The 21,695-nt window shown below is 46.0% G+C and overlaps 1 protein-coding gene across 3 annotated transcripts in view; it reads right to left on the reverse strand.

Moving 5' to 3' along the window:
• The window catches only part of Wipf2 (WAS/WASL interacting protein family member 2), a 42,681-nt gene that overhangs the window by 14,542 nt on the left and 6,444 nt on the right, over positions 1 to 21,695 (reverse strand). For all 3 annotated transcript variants that reach the window (XM_021177685.3, XM_085829580.1, XM_085829579.1), the window contains exons 2-3: positions 7,213 to 7,343; positions 620 to 752 (exon numbers count right to left, since the gene is read on the reverse strand). In XM_021177685.3, coding sequence (XP_021033344.1) covers positions 620 to 752; positions 7,213 to 7,275 — 196 coding nt within the window. In that variant the 5' untranslated portion in view covers positions 7,276 to 7,343. The remainder of the gene's footprint in view (positions 1 to 619; positions 753 to 7,212; positions 7,344 to 21,695) is intronic.

The following is a 21,695-nucleotide window of genomic DNA, read 5'->3' on the forward strand; positions in this document are numbered from 1 at the left end:
GGACAGCCAGGGCTATACAGAGAAACCCTGTCTCGAAAAAAAAAAAGAAGCAGTCAAATAGCAGCACTGCACAGCACCACCAAACACACAGACAAACCCAAGAACACACAGGCCTTGCAGCGGCACACCTCCACAAGAGGATTAAAACAAACAAGCAAACTGAAAGGACGAAGAGACAGAGGAGAGGAGCTGCTTTAAGGTGAAGGAAAACAACTCAATTAAAGATATGCTCAGCGGAGTTCCCTGGGCTCTTTCCTGAACAGCTAGTGGCTCAGGGGAGGAAGTGTGAGCAAACTCTCCCGAGCCTACAAGAATGGACATGTATAGCAATCAGAAAACCACCCCTGGTTTCAGCCAAAGAGCACCCAGGAATGCAGTGGTCTCCTGAGGAGCAGCCAAGGATGTGCCCTGACAGACACTAGTGTAGCAGAGGAGGGCTTTTAACTCTAAGAGGAGTTAGGAAGACCTTCCGTGCTATTCAACTCTGCAGCCAGAAGGAAAGTCAAGATATCTAAGACACCATTTTCCCACTGGAGAGACTACAATAAACTTGATAGTCCAGAGATGTCTTCCAAGACTGGATCCCGACTCTACCCTAGGAAAAAAAGCTCAGACTCACTCTCAATGACAGGAGCACTCCGATCATTAACGTTGGTCACCTTCTTCAGTTTGGTCCCTTTGCAAATGTCTTGTAAGAGGGCGCCTCGATTCCGCTGCTCATCTCTACTGAGTTTGGGCTGTTCTGTGTTTGCCTGGAGAAAGAGGAAATGTTAAGTTTACCCTAAGAGCTCCTTTTATGGCAAGCTTGGAATAAGTGACCTAAGCCAGAGGCTCCCTGAGACGCCGATGTAGCACACTCAGACATCTGCGTCAAGTAGCAGTGTCAATGTATGCCACAAATCTTCTCTGCTCCCCGTTCCCTCTATGCACGAGGCAGACCTCCCTCCACCTCACCAGCTTCTGAGAGGAGGGCAAGACGAACCATGAATGGGAATGTTAACAGAGCACCCTCTCCAGCGCAAGTTTTTTCTGAGCACCCACTAAGCCTCAAATACTGTGCTAAGTACTACTTAGATGACCTCGCTTCAAACCTGAAACACCCCTACAGAAAGGCATGACTACCACTGTCTATAGCTCAAAGCGTGGGTCAGAAACGTAATAGTTTTCGATGGTCACACAATTAGTAACTGGTAAAAAGAATCCACCTGACTGCAGAATCTTTTTTTTTTTTTTTTTTTTTTTTTTTTTTTTTTGGTTTTTCGAGACAGGGTTTCTCTGTGTAGCCCTGGCTGTCCTGGCACTCACTTTGTAGACCAGGCTGGCCTCGAACTCAGAAATCCGCCTGCCTCTGCCTCCCGAGTGCTGGGATTAAAGGCGTGCGCCACCACGCCCGGCTCCTGACTGCAGAATCTTATCCCAGCATAATCTGCTGCCTTCCTACCACTCTGTCTTCTATACAACGGTAAACAGTTGCTACTGATAGCCCTACCCCAAAACTGGGGAGATAATGGTTCTGCAAACTTAAAGGCACATGGTTAGCAGACACTGAGCCAATTTTCCAAACTTTGTTTTCTGTTTTTTTTTTAATGTTTATTTATTATTTATTTTGGCTTTTCAAGACAGGGTTTCTCTGTGTAGCTCTGGTTGTCCTGGCACACTCGCTGTACACCAGGCTGGCCTGGATGTCAGAGATTCCCCCTGCCTCCGCCTCTGGACTGCTGGGATTAAGGGTGCACTAATTTTTCAAACTTTAAAATGTTATTTGTCATTACTATGTGTGTCCCTCTGAACACGCAGAGGTCAGAGGACAACGTACTGGAGCGGGTTCTTCCCTTCCACTGTGGGTTCTGGAGACTAAACTCGGGTCACCAGGCTTGTACATCAAGAGGCTTGTATACCTGTCAAACCTGAGCCTGAGTCTTACATGGTTGTACGACTGGTTTTGTGTGTCAACTTAACATAAGCTGGAGTTATCACAGAGAAAGGAGCCTCCCTTGAGGAAATGCCTCCATGAGATCTAGGTATAAGGCATTTTCTCAATTAGTGATCAAGGGTGGGAGGGCCCACTGTGGGTGGTGCCATCCCTGGGCTGGTTAGTCTTAGGTTCTATAAGAAAGCAAGGTGAGCAAGCCAGTAAGCAGCACCCTCCATGGCCTCTGCATCAGCTCCTGCCTCCAGGTTCCTGCCCTGTGTGAGTTCCAGTCCTGACTTCCTTTGGTGATGAACAGCAATGTGGAAGTGTAAGCTGAATAAACCCTTTGCTCCCCAGCTTGCTTCTTGGTCATGATGATGTGTGCAGGAATAGAAACCCTGACTAAGACGATGCTGGTGTGATTGCCTCAGAGTCCCTGCCTCTTTCAATTCCCTTCATCTTTCTCTATGTCACTTCCCCAAGTTCCATCCTCACCCTCTGTCTACATGTTTCTGAGCAAAGCCAATCATGGTTTGTACACTATATAAAACCCCCCTGATCTGCGAGGGCAATCATGTCCATATGTATATATGTATGTATGCGTGTGCACATGCATGCAGAGACCACAGATTGATGTCATGGGTCTTCCTCAAATGCTCTCACCTTTGTTTTTTGTATCTGTTTGTACTGTATGTGAGTTCTGAGACCAAGTCTCACTACACAGCCTTGGCTGACCTGCACTCAGAGACCACTCACCTCTGCCTCCTGCTACACTCAGCTTCTGTTTTATTTAAACAGAAGTGCTAGAGTAAGCCGGGTGGTGGCGCATGCCTTTAATCCCAGCATTTGGGAGGCAGAGGCAGGCTGATTTCTGAGTTCCAGGCCAGGCTGGTCTGCAGAGTGAGTTCCAGGACAGCCAGAGCTACACAAAGAAACCCTGTCTCCAAAAAAAAAAAAAAAAGAAGTGCTAGAGTAAACTGAGACCCTCCCTCCTGCTAGTACATGAGAAATTCATTCACTGACTGGGTGACCTGTCTCTCCAACCCTCCCAGTTTTTCATCTTACCCTCATGTCTGACCTCAACTCCACATGCACATCAACAGATACAGTACATCCCCAAATGAATCCCCACACACCTAAAATGTAACGCACCGTTATGGTTCTGAATGCACTTGGGGGGGGGGGTGTTAGTGTGTGTTCGTGCTAGGGACCAAACTCAGGGCACTATGCAGTCTAGGCAAGTGTTCTACCACTCAGCTATAGCCCCAGTTCATCTGTTAAGTCTTAACACCATTAATTAAGTGTGGAGCTGGTGTTTTCAGTTATTCCATTTGTGCCTGTGCATGCACATACTGCATGTGCTCACGTGTGGAGGTAAAAGTCAGCTTTCAGGAGTCAATTCTCTTCCTCTACCATGGGATCAATCTCAGGCTGCCAGGCTCTGGCACACATCTTCAGCTGCTGAGCCATTCTGCCAGCCCAGGGGTAGAGCTTTTTAAGCTCTTAATGAACCTTTCTGTAAATCATTAGAAATCCAAACCATCCTAAAGCTGGGTATGGTAGCACACGCTCCTGATGCCGTCAGCCGGCTGAAATCTCAGGATCTGGAGTTCAGGTCCAGCCTGATTTACAATGAGCATAACTATGCGCAAAGGCTCACGGATTCTAACATGATTCTAGAGCACAGGGAAAGCCTGCAATCTACAGAGCCTTAACATATAAAGATGCTTTACAAACTGTGGTAGTCCAATATGCTTGGCCCAGGGAGTGGCACTATTAGGAGGTGTGGCCCTGTTGGAGTAGGTGTGGCATCGCTGAAGGAGAAGATGTGTCACTGTGGGAGTCGACTCTGAGAGAGCTCCTGGCTGCCTGAGGATGTCAGTCTTCTGACTGCCTTCAGTTCAAGATGTAGAACTCTTGGCTCCTTCTGCAGCGCCATGTCTGCCTGGACACTGCCATGCTTCCTGCCATGATGATAAGGGACTGAACCTCTGAACCTGTAAGCCAGCCCCAATTAAATGTCCCTCATAAAAGGTGTGTTAGTCATGGTGTGTCTTCTGAGCAATGGAAACTCTAAATAAAACACAAACCAATAGTTAAATAATCCAAGGAAATGACCATACTGCACAAAAGAAATTAAACAGGAAGCAGATATTTACATTTTTTTTAGCAACATTTAGGATTAAAAAGAATGCAGCAGGGTCTGAGAAAGTGGCTCCAAAGTTTAAGAGCGTTTGCTCCTCTGGAAGAGGACCTGGGTTCAGTTCCCAGCACTCACATCAGTCAGCCGATAACACCTTTACCTCCTGCTCCAAATCTGACATTCTACTATGGCCTCCTCAGAAGCCACCAGGCATACCTGCTGTGCACATACATACAGGCAAGCAAACCATTCATATGCATAACCTGTATGTTTTTTAATTTATTAAGAAAGCAGGCCAAGCCGGGCGTGGTGGCGCACGCCTTTAATCCCAGCACTCGGGAGGCAGAGGCAGGTGGATTTCTGAGTTCGAGGCCAGCCTGGTCTACAAAGTGAGCTCCAGGACAGCCAGGGCTATACAGAGAAACCCTGTCTCGTAAAAACCAAAAAAAAAAAAAAAAAGAAAGCAGGCCAAGCCGGGCGGTGGTGGTGCATGCCTTTAATCCCAGCACTCGGGAGGCAGAGGCAGGTGGATTTCTGAGTTCGAGGCCAGCCTGGTCTACAGAGTGAGTTCCAGGACAGCCAGGGCTACACAGAGAAACCCTGTCTCGAAAAACCAAAAAAAAAAAAAAAAAAAGAAAGCAGGCCAAGCCGGCAATGGTGATGCACGCCAAAAGGTTTTCCACAAAAAAAAAAAAAAAAAAGCAAGCTAAGAGTCCATACAAGTTTACCTATAGTTTACAACTGTTGACTATGGGGCTCATGACAACAGGACCGCCACTCAGTACTCCACAGAGCCTGGCACAGAGAGGAAAAGTGCAAACCGTTCAGATGAGAGCTGGGGATGGTCAGAAGTTGAGCCAGGAGGACTAGTTATATTCAGACCAGCTTGGGCTGCACAGAAAGACCCTGTCTTAAACCCAAAACAACAAAGGCTGAGCATGGTGGTGCACACCTTTAATTCCAGATCTGAGGAGGCAAAGGCAGGCAGATCTCAGAGTCTGAGGCCAGCCAGGTCTACAGTGAGACCTGGGTCAAACAAACAAACAAACAAACAAAACCTCAAGGAGCTGAAGAGATGGATCAATGGTTGAGGGCACTGGCTGCTCTTCTAGAGGACTGGGCTCAATTCTTAGCACCCACATGACAGCTCATCATTGTCTGTACTCCAGTTCAGGATCTGACAGCCTCGTCTGGGCTCCTAGCACACTAGGCATTCACCTGGTACTCAGATACATGTAAGCACATCACCCACACATAAAAGAAAACAATTTAAAAAACTGTAATGAACTGACTGGGAGCAGGAGAGATGAAATGGTAGCAGAAAAAACAACTATCACCTGGGATCTTCATCCTCTCTCAAGGCAGTCAGAGAAAAGAGACTAACCTATTCAGATTTTGTTGCTGTGTTTGTTTGTTTGGTTTGGTTTTTTTTGTGACAGGTTTCTCTGTGTAGCCCAAACTGTCCTGGAACTTGCTCCGTAGTCCAGGCTGGCCTTGAACGCAGGGATCCACCTGCCTCTCACTTCCAAGTGCTGGGATTAAGGTGTGTGCCACCACCGCCCAACTGAGACTAACCTACTTATAGAAGAGATAGTTATGAGGACTGCTCCGAAATGCAAACCAGCTGAGGCAGCCAGGCTTGTTTGTTCTCTATCTACATTGCCTGCTACTAAATGTGTTTATGAATGAAACTCCAAAGTGTCTGCAAGAATCCAGGATGCAGCTGGGCAGCTGCTCAGGATGGCAATTCACAAAAATGGATTGCACTGCAAGTTACAGGCTAGTCTGACCTATGTAGCAAGCTCTAGGCCAGTCACATAGTAAGACCCTGTCTCAACATTCGAGGAGAAAATTTTTAGATAAAATTTAAATATTTATTAAAAGTATAAATGGTATTTAAAACAATTAGTGGACATGGTCATCACATGTCCGTAAATCCCGGCAGTTAGAGGAATGAGGCAAATTTAAGGCCGGCTTGAACTACACAGCAAGATTTTGTTGTTACAAACTGTACTGGCTAGTTTTGTGTCAACTTGACACAGGCTGGAGTTATCACATAGAAAGGAGCTTCAGTTGGGGAAATGCTTCCACGAGATCCAGCTGTAAGGCATTTTCTTAATTAGTGATGAAGAGGGGAGGTCCCCTTGTGGGTGGTGCCATCTCTGGGCTGGTAGTCTTGGGTTCTATAAGAAAGCAAGCTGAGCAAGCCAGTAAAGAACATCCCTCCATGACCTCTGCATCAGCTCCTGCTTCTTGACCTGCTTGAGTTCCAGTCCTGACTTCCTTTGGTGATGAACAGCAGTGTGGAAGTGTAGGCCGAATAAACCCTTTCCTCCCCAACTACTTCTTGGTCACGATGTTTGTGCAGGAATAGAAACCCTGACTAAGACACAAACAAAAACAGAACTATAAGAGGGATAGGTGCTGGAGAGATGGCTCAGTGATGAAGAACATGCATTGTTCTTGCAGAGGATCCAGGTTCCACTCTCAGCAGCCATGTCTGGCTGTACACAGCTGCTTCTAACTCTGTCCTGAGGATCCCAAAGCCCTCTTCTGCCTCCTGGAGCACCAGGCACGCACGTGGTGCACATACTTACACGCAGGCAAAACACTCATCCGGCTGGGCGTGGTGGCGCACGCCTTTAATCCCAGCACTCGGGAGGCAGAGGCAGGCGGATTTCTGAGTTCGAGGCCAGCCTGGTCTACAGAGTGAGTTCCAGGACTCCACAGAAAAACCCTGTCTCGAAAAACCAAAAAAAAAAAAAAAAAAAAAAACACTCATCCGTGCAAAGAAAATATAAAAGAAATAAACACAACAAAAAAGCAAGCTCACAGTGAAAGAGCAGTTAGGTAAGAAAATCTAGAAGTTTTAAACAAAGAGGACTGAAAAGGAAAAGAACAGGGCCGGGCGTGGTGGCGCACGTCTTTAATCCCAGCACTTGGGAGGTAGAGGCAGGCGGATTTCTGAGTTCGAGGCCAGCCTGGTCTACAGAGTGAGTTCCAGGACAGCCAAAGCTATACAGAGAAACCCTGTCTTGAAAAACCAAAAAAAAAAAAAAAAAAAAAAAAGAAAAGAAAAGGAAAAGAACAGAGCAGCACGAGAAGCCCACCAGTTTACTTATAGGTTTGAAGATAGCCCAGTGGCTAGATTACCTACCTGATTAAATGTGGGAGGTGGGGGAGGACCAGGCGGGGGCGGAGGGGGAGGAGGAATTGGCATTCTTGCCCTGCTCCAGTTGGCACCGTTGTCTCTCCGTCTTTATTTGCCGCTTTAGGTCATTCATATACCTGTAAACAAAGCCAAAATTCTAAAAAACAGCTTTATAATTAGAGGCTCTGCGTGCCCAGGAAGTCTAGGATTGGACAGGGACCAGAGATCTTGGGCATTTCACCCCCTACTTAAACGCTCCTCACAGCCTTCTTTGATAAACCATTCTGTTCTGCGGTACTGGGACCCAAACCCAGGGCGGGCCTCACCACGGATCTCTATTCCCAGCCCAACTAAAAACAACAACAACAAAAAAAAACGAAACAACAAAAACACCTCTATTTTCAGAAGTTTTAGGCTCACAGCAGAACAGAGCAAGAAGCACCAAGAGTTTCTATGTAACTCTGTCTATGTCTGCATCTCACCACAGTGTGTTTGACTTGGGGTCCTACAGTATGAGGTACTACAGTATGAGGTCCTACAGTATGAGGTCCTACAGTATGAGGTCCTACAGTATGAGGTCCTACAGAATGGGGTCCTACAGTATGGGGTCCTACAGTATGAGGTCCTACAGTATGAGGTCCTACAGTATGAGGTCCTACAGTATGAGGTCATACAGTATGAGTATGCTTTTTAACTCTGTAAGAAGCTTCAAAGCTAGACCAATTTGGGGTTCGCATCAGCAATGAAGAATTCCTGTTGCTCCACATCTCTGCCAGCACTTGGTGCTATCAGTTTGGATCTTGGCCACTCTAGTAATCATGTACTGTTTTAGTTTGCAATCTTGCTTTAATTTGCAATTCCCAAGGAGCCTGGTGTTGATCTTGTTTTCATAAGCCTACCTGCCATTGTGTATCCTGTTGGCTGAGGTATCTAAGTCCTCTGACTTGGGGGATGGTGGTGTTAGGGCTTGAAAGAATGGTGAGCCATAGGTTCTACGAACGAGCCATTCAGAATCCTAGCCTTCTTTTTTTTTAATTAGACTTTTCATTTTACTGTTGGTTTAAAAGCTCTTGTGTCTCTAATGAAATATTTTCTTCCAGTTCGTGGCTTGCCTTCTCATTCTCATTGTTTTTTACAGCCTTTTAAGAACATAAAATCTCTGGCAGTAGTGGTACACGCCTTTAGTCTCATCATTCAGGAGGCAGAGGTCAAGGCAGACCTGGTCTACAAAAGCCAGTCTCAGGATAGCCAGGGCTACAGAGAAAAATCCTGACTTGGAAAACATGTATGTATGTGTGTATGTATGTATGTTTTCATATATATATAGGATATATATTCTCCTCTCTATATGCACATATGTACAAACACACACTTATAAAGTCATTCTCCATTTCAGAGGCATTCAAGAACAAGCTGTAGACCAGATTTGACTCACAGGCCACAGTTCACCTGTACCTTGGAATAGTCACACCCATGGGACTTGATTAGAGAATAAATACCACATGAGAAATTAGCTACACACTTGGGGCACAAAACACTTAGCATTTGAAACCTACAGCTATCTGCCCATTACAGCTTGCTTGAGTTCATATAGGATTGAACCAACGGACGGAAGACAGACTGACTTAAGTCATTATACTAGCTAAAGATAAAACAGAGAGCTCAAGAACACTAAGTCCTCCAAAGTCTGGTCCCAAGAAAATCTCTTTTCTTGATCTCCAAACATAGAAGCCAGAATAACACGGGCACAACGAATACAAACTCAGATAGGAAAGCTATAAAATAAAGGGCTGGAGAGATGGCTCAGCACTCAAGAGCACTTGCTGCTCTTGTAGCTCCCATACCAGTCTGCTCACAACAACCTGTGACGCCAGTTCCAGGGGATCCAATGCACTCTGTGACCTCCATGGGAACCCACCCACATGCAGCACACAGACACACAGAAATAAAAGCAAAAATAAATCTTAAAAAAGAAAAAAGAAAGAAAGAAAGAAAGAAAGAAAAGAAAAATAAAATAAGGTCAATTAGTCAGTCCACAGAGGAGCATCCTCTAAATAAAGCAACCAATGTGCTTAGGGCACAGGGAGATTTGCAGTAGTCCACAGTACAGATGGGAGACCACGTGTACTAAGCCAAGCCTAAAAAAGTCAAGCTAGCATGGCTAGCCACAGGAAAGGCTAGTTTTGAACTCCTTATAGGGATATCTGTAATCCACTGTGAATAGTCTCTCAATGTCCTGCACTGAAGATAGAAAAGAAGAGCTATCCTAAAGGTTCTCTAGACCAGGAACTGCTGCAGGAAAATAGAACTGATCAGAAACTTGACTGACAAGTCTCCAACTCCAACTCATACCACCGTGATGGCCAGAGACAAGGAGACAAAGATCTGAACAGTACCTGGATGGGCATTCTCAGGCGTCTGAGGCCTACATTCTCTCTGAAGCAGAGCAGTGGGGTGGTGAGATGGCTGAAGAATAGGGCATTTGCCTCTAAACCTGGCAGGCTCTGCTCAATCCTTAAGACCACCACGGGGGGGGGGGGGGGGGGGCGGGTTGTAGAGAAGACTCCAACTAGCTATCCTCTAACTTCCACATACATCTAGGCAGGGACTATGGCTGGAGATAGCTTGGTTGGTAATGTGCATAGAGTCCCATCCCCAGAACCAACATTAAAAAAGCTGCGTGTGCTGGGTGATGCTGGTGTATTAATGGTGGTGTATACCTTTATTCCCAGCACTCAGAAAGCAGAGGCAGGCAGAAGGCTCTCTGACTTTGAGGCCAACCTGGTCTACAGAGCAAGTTCTAGTACAGCCAGGGATACACAAAGAAACCGTGTCAAAAACACAAAACCAAGAAGCTGGGTATGATAATGAATACTTACAGTCCTGGTGCAGAGGGACAAGACAGGAAAAGCCAGCCTAGGCTTTGACAAGTTCCAGGCCAATGAGAGACTGTCTCAACATAAGGTGGGACAGCATTCTCAAGGACATTTGAATCGAGACAGACAGACAGACACACACACACACACAAGCTAGCTCCCCTCCAAGGGAAATACCACTCAGCTTCTGGTTCCAGTCGTGTCTCACTGTGTCCCTAAGTTGAATGTTGTCCTCTCCCTTTACTGAGATCTAACCCCCCTTTTTTTTCTCAATGTAATAATTAAAATTTATAATAAATAAATAAATAAAAAGTAATAAATACAAAGTACTGGGTCTTTGGAACCTTTTCACCTCCCACACACACCTCAGATAAACAAACCCTTAAAATGCAAGATCTATCCCTTCAGTCCAGAGGTTTTCAACCTGAGTTGTGACACTTTTGGGGACTGCACACCAGATATCCTGCATATCAGATATTTACATTACAAATCACAGCAGCACCAAAATTATAGTTAGGACGTAGCAATGAAATAATTGTGTGGTTGGGGGTCACCAGAACATGAGAAACTGTATTAAACCGTTATTAGGAAGGTTGAGGACCACTGCACCAAATTTTTTTTAAATCAAAATATGCCAGGAGGAGCAATGTCCAATACCTGTGGTCCCAGCTACTCATGCAGCTGAGGTCGGAAGATCACCTAACCCTAGAAGGTCAAGACCACCCTGGGCAGGACTGCATCCTACTCAATGCCCCCAAACAGATGCCTAGCTTCACTAAAATACTAATCAAAGTGGCAAATCTGCCGGGCGTGGTGGCGCACGCCTTTAATCCCAGCACTCAGGAGGCAGAGGCAGGTGGATTTCTGAGTTCGAGGCCAGCCTGGTCTACAAAGTGAGTTCCAGGACAGCCAGGGCTATACAGAGAAACCCTGTCTCGAAAAAAATGGCAAATCTCCGTATGTAGAAACCCTATCACCAAGGGGACACATTTAAAATAGATTTAAGGGGCCGGGAGTGGTGGCACACACCTTTAATCCCAGCACTCGGGAGGCAGAGGCAGGCGGATTTCTGAGTTCAAGGCCAGCCTGGTCTTCAAAGTGAATTCCAGGACAGCCAGGGCTATTACAGAGAAACCCTCTCTCGAAAAAAACAAAAAACAAAAAACAAATAGATTTAAGGGGTCATTCTCCAAATCCAGAGGTGTCCTTCTCTAGCCAATATGCCAATAGCACCAAAAGTCAAAATGGAGCAAGAGCTCGGCACAGTGGTGCACGCCTTTAATCTTAGCACTTGGAAAGCAGAGGCAGGCAGATTTCTGAGTTCGAGGCCAGCCTGATCTACAAAGTGAGTTCTAGGACAGCCAGGGCTACACAGAGAAACCCTCTCTCAAAAAAAAAAAAAAAAAAAAAAAAGGAGCAAGAGCACCTGACTCTCAGCCAATCAGGAGGACAGTTAGCTCACTAATGCCACAGGCAAAACACAAGCTCTTACTGTAAGGAAGATGCAGACTTAGGCACTACTGGGATGCCTTCTAGGATTAAAAGTCACCACTTCCCTTTAATATGGCTCCTAAAAAAAAATAAAGGCCTGATATGGTGGCATGTAACTCAAAGCAGAGTCAGGTGGATTTCTAGGTTTGAGGCCAGCCTGCTCTGAAAAGCAACTCAGGCCCACCAAGGCTGAAGAGTGAAAGCATGTCTCAAATACAAACAGACCGGGCTGGCGAGATGGCTCAGCGGTTAAGAGCACTGACTGCTCTTCCAGAGGTCCTGAGTTCAATTCCCAGCAACCACATGGTGGCTCACAGCCATCTGTAATGGGATCAGATGCCATCTTCCGGTGTGTCTGAAGACAGCTACAGTGTACTCATATACATAATCACACACAGAGAAAACAACAACAAAATAACCAAAATAACCTAAAACACCACCACCACAAGCGAGCTGGAAGAGGGGGGAGTTCCTCACCACAGTGGTGCAATGGCACCCAGTATTCAGAACAGAGAACCTCACTCAGCACAGGAAGAGCAGGAGCTGCCCCAGCGGGCAGGCACACCTGTCCAGGAGACTACCTGTCAACAGGAACAGGTTCCTGGGCTCGCTGGGAACTGATGCCCAGAGGATGAAGCGCTTGCGTCCTGTGGTCTGGGTCAGACGGGTGAAGGCGCCCACCAGAGCATCTCTAGTGTCTCTAAACTCAAGGCAGCCGTCAAGAGCAACTTTCAGGTCTTACCTACTGTCCCTCACTACTCCTTTACAGGGTCACAGAGTACAGAGCTCTCATCTCTCAACAGAAAAGGCAGCAATGCTTTTCTGATACTCAGCTCAGTCAAAATGTCTGACAGATTTCTATTACCTGCAGAGATGGAGTTAAAATGCCAAGGTGATTTTGAAAAGGGGTATGTGCCATGTGGGTGCTGGGAATTGAACTTGAGTCCTCTGGAAGCACAGAGCTCCTAATTGCTGAGCCATCTCCCCAGCCCGGCCTTAGGTTTTCTAAAACAGATAATGTACGGGCAGGGTTTTCATCGTTGTTGATTTGTTTTTAAGCAAAGTTCTAGACAGACTTTCATCTCAGGACTCAAGAGATAGAGACGAATGAACAAACTTCTGTGAGTTTCAGGCCAGCTCAATCTACACAAGTTCTAGGCCAACCAGTGCTACCTAGAGAAGACTCTTAAAAAAAACAATAGATGGATAAATTTACCGATTCTCACATAACTGAGGCTAGCTCTGAACTCTCTATGCAGCCAAGAATGACCCTGAATTCTTGACCCTCCTACCTCTGCCTCCTGAATGCTGGGGTTACAGGTACACAGCACAGCTGGCACCAGTATTCTGATCAGTGATTCTTCGCTGTTGTAAGGAGCACAAAAGCTGGGCATGTAGCACTCCTCTAACTCCAGCACATGGAGGCTGAGGCAGACAGCGGGTGTGTGTGTGTGTGTGAGAGACAGCTTGCTAAAACTTATAAAAGCATTTATAAAGGGTAGGATGGAGATGGGCTCAGGAGATAGCTCAGGAGGTAAAAGTATTTGCCACCCAAGCCTAACAATCTGAGTTCAGTTCGTAACCCAGAGTAGAAAGAGGGGAATGACTCCCTAGAGTTGCCCTCTTGGCTCCCCATGTATGTCTGCTTGCACACTACACACGCACTCCTACATAAAATCAAAATAAATTAAAATTTTAGAAGAGCGAGGGTCTAGAGGTGTGGTTCAGTGGTAGAGTATGCGCAAAGCCTTGGGCTAATTCCTCAGCAGAGAATAAATACATAAAGCATAGAGCTGTGTCTATAAAGATGCTCATCAGAGAATGCGAATGCACTCACTGCCAGAGTCAACCAGCCTGGCCTAACTAACAGACCAGGGATTTCCCAGAACTGGCCACTATGGTGTTACACTCAGCCTCTGAAACATTAACTACAAATATTACATAGCTCCTGACTCCAGGCAATGGACAGCATCCAAGGAGTAGCTGGCTGCAAACACATTTCCAGATGTTCGTTCTGCTGGCTAGCAGTAAAGGGCAGAGCAGTTTTTCTATGAATCTACTATATAAAAGGAGATGCACGGGTGCCCTTCACATACCATGGCTAAAAACAAACTTCAAAGCCAGGCTTGGTGGCACTCAGGAAACAAAGGCAGAAGGACTGGGAATTTGAGAGCAGCTGAGGTTACATGAGACCCTGACTCCAAAACCAAAGCACAATTTCAAAATCTCAGTGCAATACCAACTCCAAAAGGATGCTGTGGGAATCCACGGCAGATGAGTTACGCGTGCTTTCAACGATGGCAGCCGTTTCCCACTTCACCAGAGACATTAACATAGCCCTGAATTTTGACAGTTATATAATAGAGTAGCTCAATGTTCATAATTAATATTTCCTCCCCACCCACATACCCCAGCATCCAGGGAGCTTAAGAGATACTAGCGAGAAAAATGGAGTCACACAGCTCAAATGTATTACCACCAGCCAGCTTGAATACTATGGAAGGTCAAGATTTAGGATACAGACTGACTCAGCTCCTTTACTAAGAATTACTTGAATAAATTCCTCAACATGGGGTTAGGGGAGACACTCTAGGGTAGAGAGTAGTTCGTCAGATAAAAGTCTAAAAGTCCAAAGCTGGGCAGACTGAAACTATCTGAATTTAATACAGGAGTTGGCCCCAGAGATGTAAGAGAGCACCTAGGTTTACAAAGAACTGGCGCACGCCTTTAATCCCAGCACTCGGGAGGCAGAGGCAGGCAGATTTATGAGTTCGAGGCCAGCCTGGTCTACAGAGTGAGTTCCAGGACAACCAGGACTACACAAAGAAACCCTGTCTCAAAAAACAAAAACAAAAACAAAAACAAAACAAAACAAACAAAAATCCACAATAAAAGGGGATTTACTTGCTAAAGGTACCAACCAAAAATCAAAACTACCAGGCTGAAATACAGCTCAGTTGCAGAGAACATGCTTAGCAAATGCAAGGCCCTAGGTTTAATACCTAGCATTAAATTAATCAAAAACAACAAAGAAAATGAGACAAAGCTGGGCATGGTGGAGCACACCTTTAGTCCCAGCACTTGGGAGGCAGAGACAGGCGGATTTCTGAGTTTGAGGCCAGACTGGTCTACAAAGTGAGTTCCAGGACAGCCAGGGCTACACAGAGAAACCCTGTCTCGAAAACAAACAAACAAACAAACAAACAAAAACAAAAAAAGGGGTGGGGTGGGGATTTGGCTCAGTAGTAGAGCACTTGCTAGCAAGTGCAAGGCCCTGGGTTCGGTCTCAGCTCTGGAACAAACAAACAAACAAACAAACAAATATTTAAAATAAAAAATAAAAAAAAAAAAGAAAATGAGGCAAGAGATCACAGAGAGAGAGGGGCTGACAAACTGCAACCCAGGAGCGCAGGTACACTGCTGATCACTAACTACACAGAGAGGAAAAGGCTCAACACTTGGCAGTGGATTCCCAAGGAAGAGATTTACAAAGGGCTCACAAATACCGAGTTCCTGGAACCTAAGGAAGACAGGTACAGGAGGCTGAGAGTCTGTAAGAACCAGATCCCTCCTTCCCTCCACCATCGCTGAACCACAGACCCGTAACTAAGGGCCAGCCAGTCACGCCTAAGGACAAGAGGGCAGAATGGACACAGGGGCGTTAGGGCAGCCAGGAGACTTGGTGGGTAAAGGTCCTTACAGACACAGAACAGATCCAGTTCTATTCTGGGGACACGTGGTTTGAGGAAAGAACTGACTCTACCTCTGACTTCCATACTCCGGCATTTAGGCACATAAATGTATGTATGAGCACATAAGCATGTACACACACATACACACAGACTAAAGCAATAAAGTAAGAACAAATTTTAAGTGACAAAATACTGATGAAGAAATGGCTGCACTGGTGGCACAGGCCTGTTATCCCAGCACTCGGGAGGCTGAGGTAGAAGGATCACGAATTTGAAGTCAACTGGGGCTACACAGCAAGATCGCTCTCAAAACACAAAAACAAAACAAACAGTAATAACAGGGTTAGAGAGATGGCTCAGCAGTTAAGAACACTCGATGCTTTCCCAAAGGACCCAGGCCTGCTTGCCAGCACTCACACGGCCACTTACAACTGTCCTTAACTCTAGCTTTACAGAGTTAGAGCCCGCTTCTGGACTAAACAGACACCAGGCACACACACGGCACAAAACACATGCAAGCAAAACTCCCACACATAAAATAAAAAATTTAGAAAATTAACAAAATTTAAAATAGCTTTTAAACATTTTCCTTGTTCTTACTTTTTTTAATGTATTTATTTTATGTATATGAGTACACTGTAGCTGTCCTCAGACACACCAGAAGATGGCGTCAGATTTCATTATAGAGAGTTGTGAGCCACCATGTGGTTACTGGGAATTGAACTCATGACCTAAAATATCTTTTAAAAAGAAAAGAAAAAACTTCGAAAAAGCAGTAGGTAAATACACAGGAAATACTGAAGGCTGAGCTGGCTCTGCAGCAGCCCAACGGGAACTGTCCAGAGTTAAGTAGCAGGCTAAGCGAGGAGAAGCTTGCCAGGCTCTAGGACTGCACGCACCATCAGAAGGCAGAGTCGGGTGGATCTCTGTGGTTTTGAGGCCAGTCTGGTCTACATAATGTAGAGAAACCTTGTCTCAAAAAAAAAAAAAAAAAAAAAAAAAAAGGTCGGGATTGGGGTGGAGGTGAGGGTGAGCTTTACCTCCTATAATACAGATTCAGAATACACATGTCATAAAAATTAAGATATGGAGTATAATGCCAGGCATGGTGGCACGAGACTTAATCCCAGCACTCAGAGACAAAAGGCAAGCAGATCTGTGAGTTCCTAGCCAGCCTGATCTATCTACAGAGAGCTCCAGACCAAGCCATTATATAGTGAGATTCTGTGTCAAAAAACCAACAGTGGGGCTGGAGCGACGGCTCAGTGGTTTAGAACTCAAGGCTGGGGTACAGGCATGTGCAAGATGCCAGACTTGTTACATGGCTGCTGAGAACCAAACCTGTCCTCACGACTGCAGAGCAAGAGCTCTTAGCAGCTGAACCAACTCTGTAACCTCAACACTGGGGTTTTTTGTTTTTTTAATATCAAGCCTTGTAATATATGTTTGATGTTTTCCCCCTCTTTCTTAGAGACAGAGTTTCTCTGTGTAGCTCGGCTGTCCTGGAACCCGCTATGTCGACCAGTGGGTCTCAAACTTAGAGATCTGCCTACCTCTGCCTCCCAAGTGTTCTATTTGACTCTATAAACTATATATTCTTACTGTTTTAATAAAAAGACAAGCTGGGTGTAGTGGCTCATGCCTGTAATCTAGCTCTCAAGAGGCTGAGGCAGGAGTGCTTCCAATTCAAGGCCAGTTTGAGCTACATAATTCAATCAATCCATAGGAGATGGGGGGAGCTGGACTCGGAGGCCTGTAGGGTGTGGTGATCAACACCTATAATTCCAGTGCCTGGGAAGGAGAGGGCAGGTGTACCACAAGTTCAAGGTCTTCCCCAGTTACAAAGCAAGATCAGGACTACACACACCCCCATTTATTTACTTTTCATTTCTTTAAGTGTGCATAGGTGTGTATGTGTTCCACAGAGTGCGTGCGGGGGGAGTTCAGAGGACAACTTTATAGACTTGGCTCTCTCAGCTCACCTTCATGTGGGTTCCAGGGATTAAACTCAGGTCAGCAGGCTTACGTGACAAGTGCCTTTACTCTCTGAGCAATCTGACCAGGCCCTAATATATATGTGTGTGTGTGTGTGTGTATGTATATATGTATGTATGTATGTATGTGTATGTATGTATGTATGTATGTATGTATTTGGAGGTGGGCAGTGAGGCTTGTCTGTGCCATGGTGCACTTGTGAAGGGCAGAGGACAGAGGGTGACTTGGAGGAGTCTGGTCTCCTCTCCTGTGCAGGTCCGTGGCAGTGCTCCCTCAGGTTGTCAAGCCTGCCAGCAAATGCCTTTACCTACTGAAATGTCTCCCTAGCCCCAGCTCTCAGTTTTTTTAGTTTATTTTTTAAGATTTATCTCATTTTTAATTACCTGTGTTATGTGTGACTCTGTTTTAAAAAGAAAGGGTAGAAACAAAACTATCACATATGAATAATGAATGACGGCCAAAGGTTCAAGTCAACCCTGCACCCAGCAAGTGGATACACTAACCACACACACACACACACACACACAAGAGCCAACAAAATGGCTCCACAGATAAAGGTGCTTGCCCCTCAAGCCTGACATCCTATGTTTGATACCTAGAACCCAAGTAAAAATAGAAGAGAAGAAACAACTCCATAAATATATCCTCTGACCTCTACACAGGCACCGCGCGTGGTCCAACCCCCTGCGCATGCTCCCCAACAGTAAAGAATTAAAAGGACACTCAAGCCTTCGTCTTGCTTGAACCTCTAATGGAATCGGGCTGCCCACAGTGCCCTGGATCTCTGCCACAGACTGGGTGTAACCACACAGTGATAAGTGGCCTCGGCACCTGCTCTATCAGAGGCCAAGTATGTGAGCAACCTCCACGACACTAATAGGAATCATGACCAAACCGGGTGTGGCAACACACAGCCACAGCCCCAACCACTCAGGAGGCTGAATCAGGATATGGCTTGAGTCGGAAAATTTGGAGCCAGCGTGGGTAACACAACAGGACTCATTTCTTTAAATAAATTGTTTAAAAAGTCAAATATAACAGCAAAGGCAAACACAAGAAAGGATAAGATTGGGCACAGAGGAACATGTCTGTAATCCCAGATCTCAGAAGGCTGAGGCAGGAGGGGTCACACTGGCCCATGGCGGGACACTATTTGGAGGTATGGCCTTGTTAGAGAAAGTGTGTCACTGTGGGGTGGGCAAGGAGACTCTCCTCCTAACCATGTGGGAGCCAGTCTTCTCCTAGCTGCCTGGAAGCTAGTCTGCTCCTGGCTTCCTTTAGATGAAGATGTAGAACTCTCAGCTCCTCCAGCGCCACACCTGCCTGGGCGCTACCATGGTTGCTGCCATGTTTCCTGCCTTGATGATAATGGACTAAACCTCTGAACAGTCCAGAGTCAGCCTCAGTTAAATGTTGTCTTTAGCTGGGCAGTGGTGGCGCACGCCTTTAATCCCAGTACTTAGGAGGCAGAGGCAGGTGGATTTTTGAGTTCGAGGCCAGCCTGCTCTACAGAGGGAGTTCCAGGACAGCCAGGACTACACAGAGAAACCCTGTCTTGAAAAACAAAAAACAAACAAACAAAAGTTGTCCTTTATAAGTAACTACCTTGGTCATGATGTCTCTTTAAAGCAATGGAAACTCTAAGATACTTACTTTATCACTTTTAAGGTCTTGTTTTCTCATTCTTTTGAGACAGGGTCTCTTTATTATGTAGTCATCACTGGCCTGGCGAGCTCTGGACTCATAGAGATCACCTGTCTCCCTCCTCCAGGCTGGGATTAAGTGTCCAGTTGCCTTTCTTTCTTTTTTTAAATTTATTTATTTTATGTATGAGTACTCTATCTGCATGAAACCCGCATGCCAGAAGACGGCATTATAGATGGCTGTGAGACACCATGTGGTAGCTGGGAATTGAACTCAGGACCTCTAGAAGAGCAGCCAGTGCTCTTAACCTCTGAGTCTGAGTCTCCAACCCCCTGCCTATTTTTCATTTTCTTTCTTTCTTTCTTTTTTTTTTTTTTTTGGTTTTTTTGAGACAGGGTTTCTCTGCGTAGCCCTGGCTGTCCTGGAAATCACTCTGTAGACCAGGCTCTATTTTTTTCTTTTAAGGGTAGCATTACAATAACCAGACCCAGAGTTCCAGGTCAGCCAGTCAAGACTACATTGTGAGTGTCTTGTCTTTAAAAAAAAAAAAAAAGAAAAGAAATCTATTACAAACAAAAAAGGCAGAGATCTACTCACTGATGGCAAAATAGGCTCTTACTGTAAGCTAGCCATATCTCTGAAAGTAGCTGCCCACCTCCATCAGAGCATCCTTCATGTGCACACCGCAAACACAAAGCAGTAAGCACATCCAGAGAAAGGAAGGAAGCCAGTGACAGACTTCACTAAGAAAAGGCCTGACAGAAACTCTAAGCCGATGCCCCATGAACTCCACACCGCAGAGGGAGAGCTGCCATGCCTCATTTGTAGTAAGTCCCAACTCACCACAGATAATCTAATGCCAGCACCATGACAGTCCTCTCACACTCTCATACCCTCGAGCCACCAGAAATGCAGCGGCCGCCGCTCGCAGAGCTGCTGGAAGCACTTGCACACCAGCGCTCCTTGATCGTCAGCGTGTTAGGGCTAAATCAAGAGTCTGCTTGAAGTTATGAAAGCAGAGCAGGCTGATCCAATTACATAAGAAAAGTACTGGGTAACACAGGGCCATCTGGGCTGTGAATGCTGGGATCTCGGAACCAAGGTCAGCAGCTTCCAATAATGCTCTCCCACTGTTAGAACGGCCCCAGATAAAGATGCCTCCATCCACTCTGGCTCAGGACACTGTTAGAACGGCCCCAGATAAAGATGCCTCCATCCACTCTGGCTCAGGACAGCCCTCCCTCAGGCACTCATTCACTTGCGTGTCCTGTGGAAAAAAACGCCCCAGATGATTGGATGATAGAACACTATTCTCACAAGCTCATATAAGAATATCTGTCTTCTCTGCTTGGCCCCGGGAAGATCCAGAAAAGCTGTCAAGATTCCCTACAACTACAGACCTTTTGTTCCCTCAATCACCAACTTAAACCCCAGCACCCCCTTAATCTAAGGACTGCTCCCCAGTAATCTTAAAACCTAGTCCAGACAACCAGGCTTAATTTACAAAACCAGGAGAAGATGAGACTAAAGGGACAGGCGTTACTGGGGGGAATTCTGGTGGAAGACAAGATCCAAAGACAAAGATGCAGGCAACTTCAGCATCCACAGCAGTAGCCAGCACTATGCAAAGAGTCCCCCCCCAACCCCGCACATTTTCTGATGCTGAGCTCAGCAGTCTCTGAAGCTCACGTGGGGGTTAGCTCAGAGGCAGGGACTTGCCTGGCCTCAAGCAGGCCCTGAGTCTGGTCTTCAGTATCACAGAAATGAACCAGTTAGCTAACTGAAGTGCCTAGAGGGTGTCACGTTCTCTTGGCCCTGACCTCTCTGCTTCTCACCTGGGCAGTATAAGGGCTTCCTTTCCACACCTTTAAATCCTCCCTCATCCTAAGGTTTCATCTTAAAAGTCAGTTCCTCCAAGTTCTCCCGACTGCCCTCTCCTCAGTCAGCTGCCTACATTGGGAACGCAGCAACAGTTAATCATGTCTTTAATGGAGGTCTTTTCTACTAGGCCATAACTGTCACAGAGGCAAAACCTCAAGCCAGTTTGCTTGGCTGTATCTCTAACACCCAGCACGGTGCTTGGCGCACATTAGGGGAAATATCCTTATTTGCCATGAACTTGAGAACTATTTCAAAGGAAACAAACCAACCAACCAACACTGAGCGTAGTAGTGGCACACACTTAATCGCCAGCCTGAGCTACAACACCCTGCCTCAAGAAACAAAGCAAGGGGCTGGAGAGACGTTTCCACTGTTAAGAGCACTTATCGAACTTCCACATGACCCAAGTCTAATCTCTACCTGCTGGCTCACAACCACCTATAACCTGCACGGAGTCTGACACCCTCCTCTCTCCTCCCCAGGCATGTGTGAGCAATCATGTACATACATGTAATTTCTTTTTAATGAGCTAAGGGTTGGGTTAGAGTTCAGTTGGTAGAAAATGAAGGAGACCGAGCAAGAAAACCTAAAATCGATTTCAAAAGCTAAGTTCACTGTGGTCATTTTTGGGAGCATACTTTGTAAAAGACTGCAAAGTTTGAGTATCAGGATAGGGTACATCTATTGCTAATGGGGAATAATGATCAAAACACATTAAACAACAAAGATGCAACCTGGCAGTGGTGCACAGGCCTTTCTAATCCTAGTGCTTAGGAGGCAGAGGCAGGGGAATCTCTGAGGCCAGCCTGGTCTACAGACTGAGTTCCAGGACAGCCAGAGAAACTCTGTCTTAAAACAACAACAACAACAAAAACAAAACACACACTCCCTTCAGCAGCACACACACTAA

Source organism: Mus caroli, unplaced genomic scaffold (assembly GCF_978045245.1).
Source record: "Mus caroli unplaced genomic scaffold, Mus_caroli_1 scaffold_13, whole genome shotgun sequence".
Classification (NCBI taxonomy): Eukaryota; Metazoa; Chordata; class Mammalia; order Rodentia; family Muridae; genus Mus; species Mus caroli.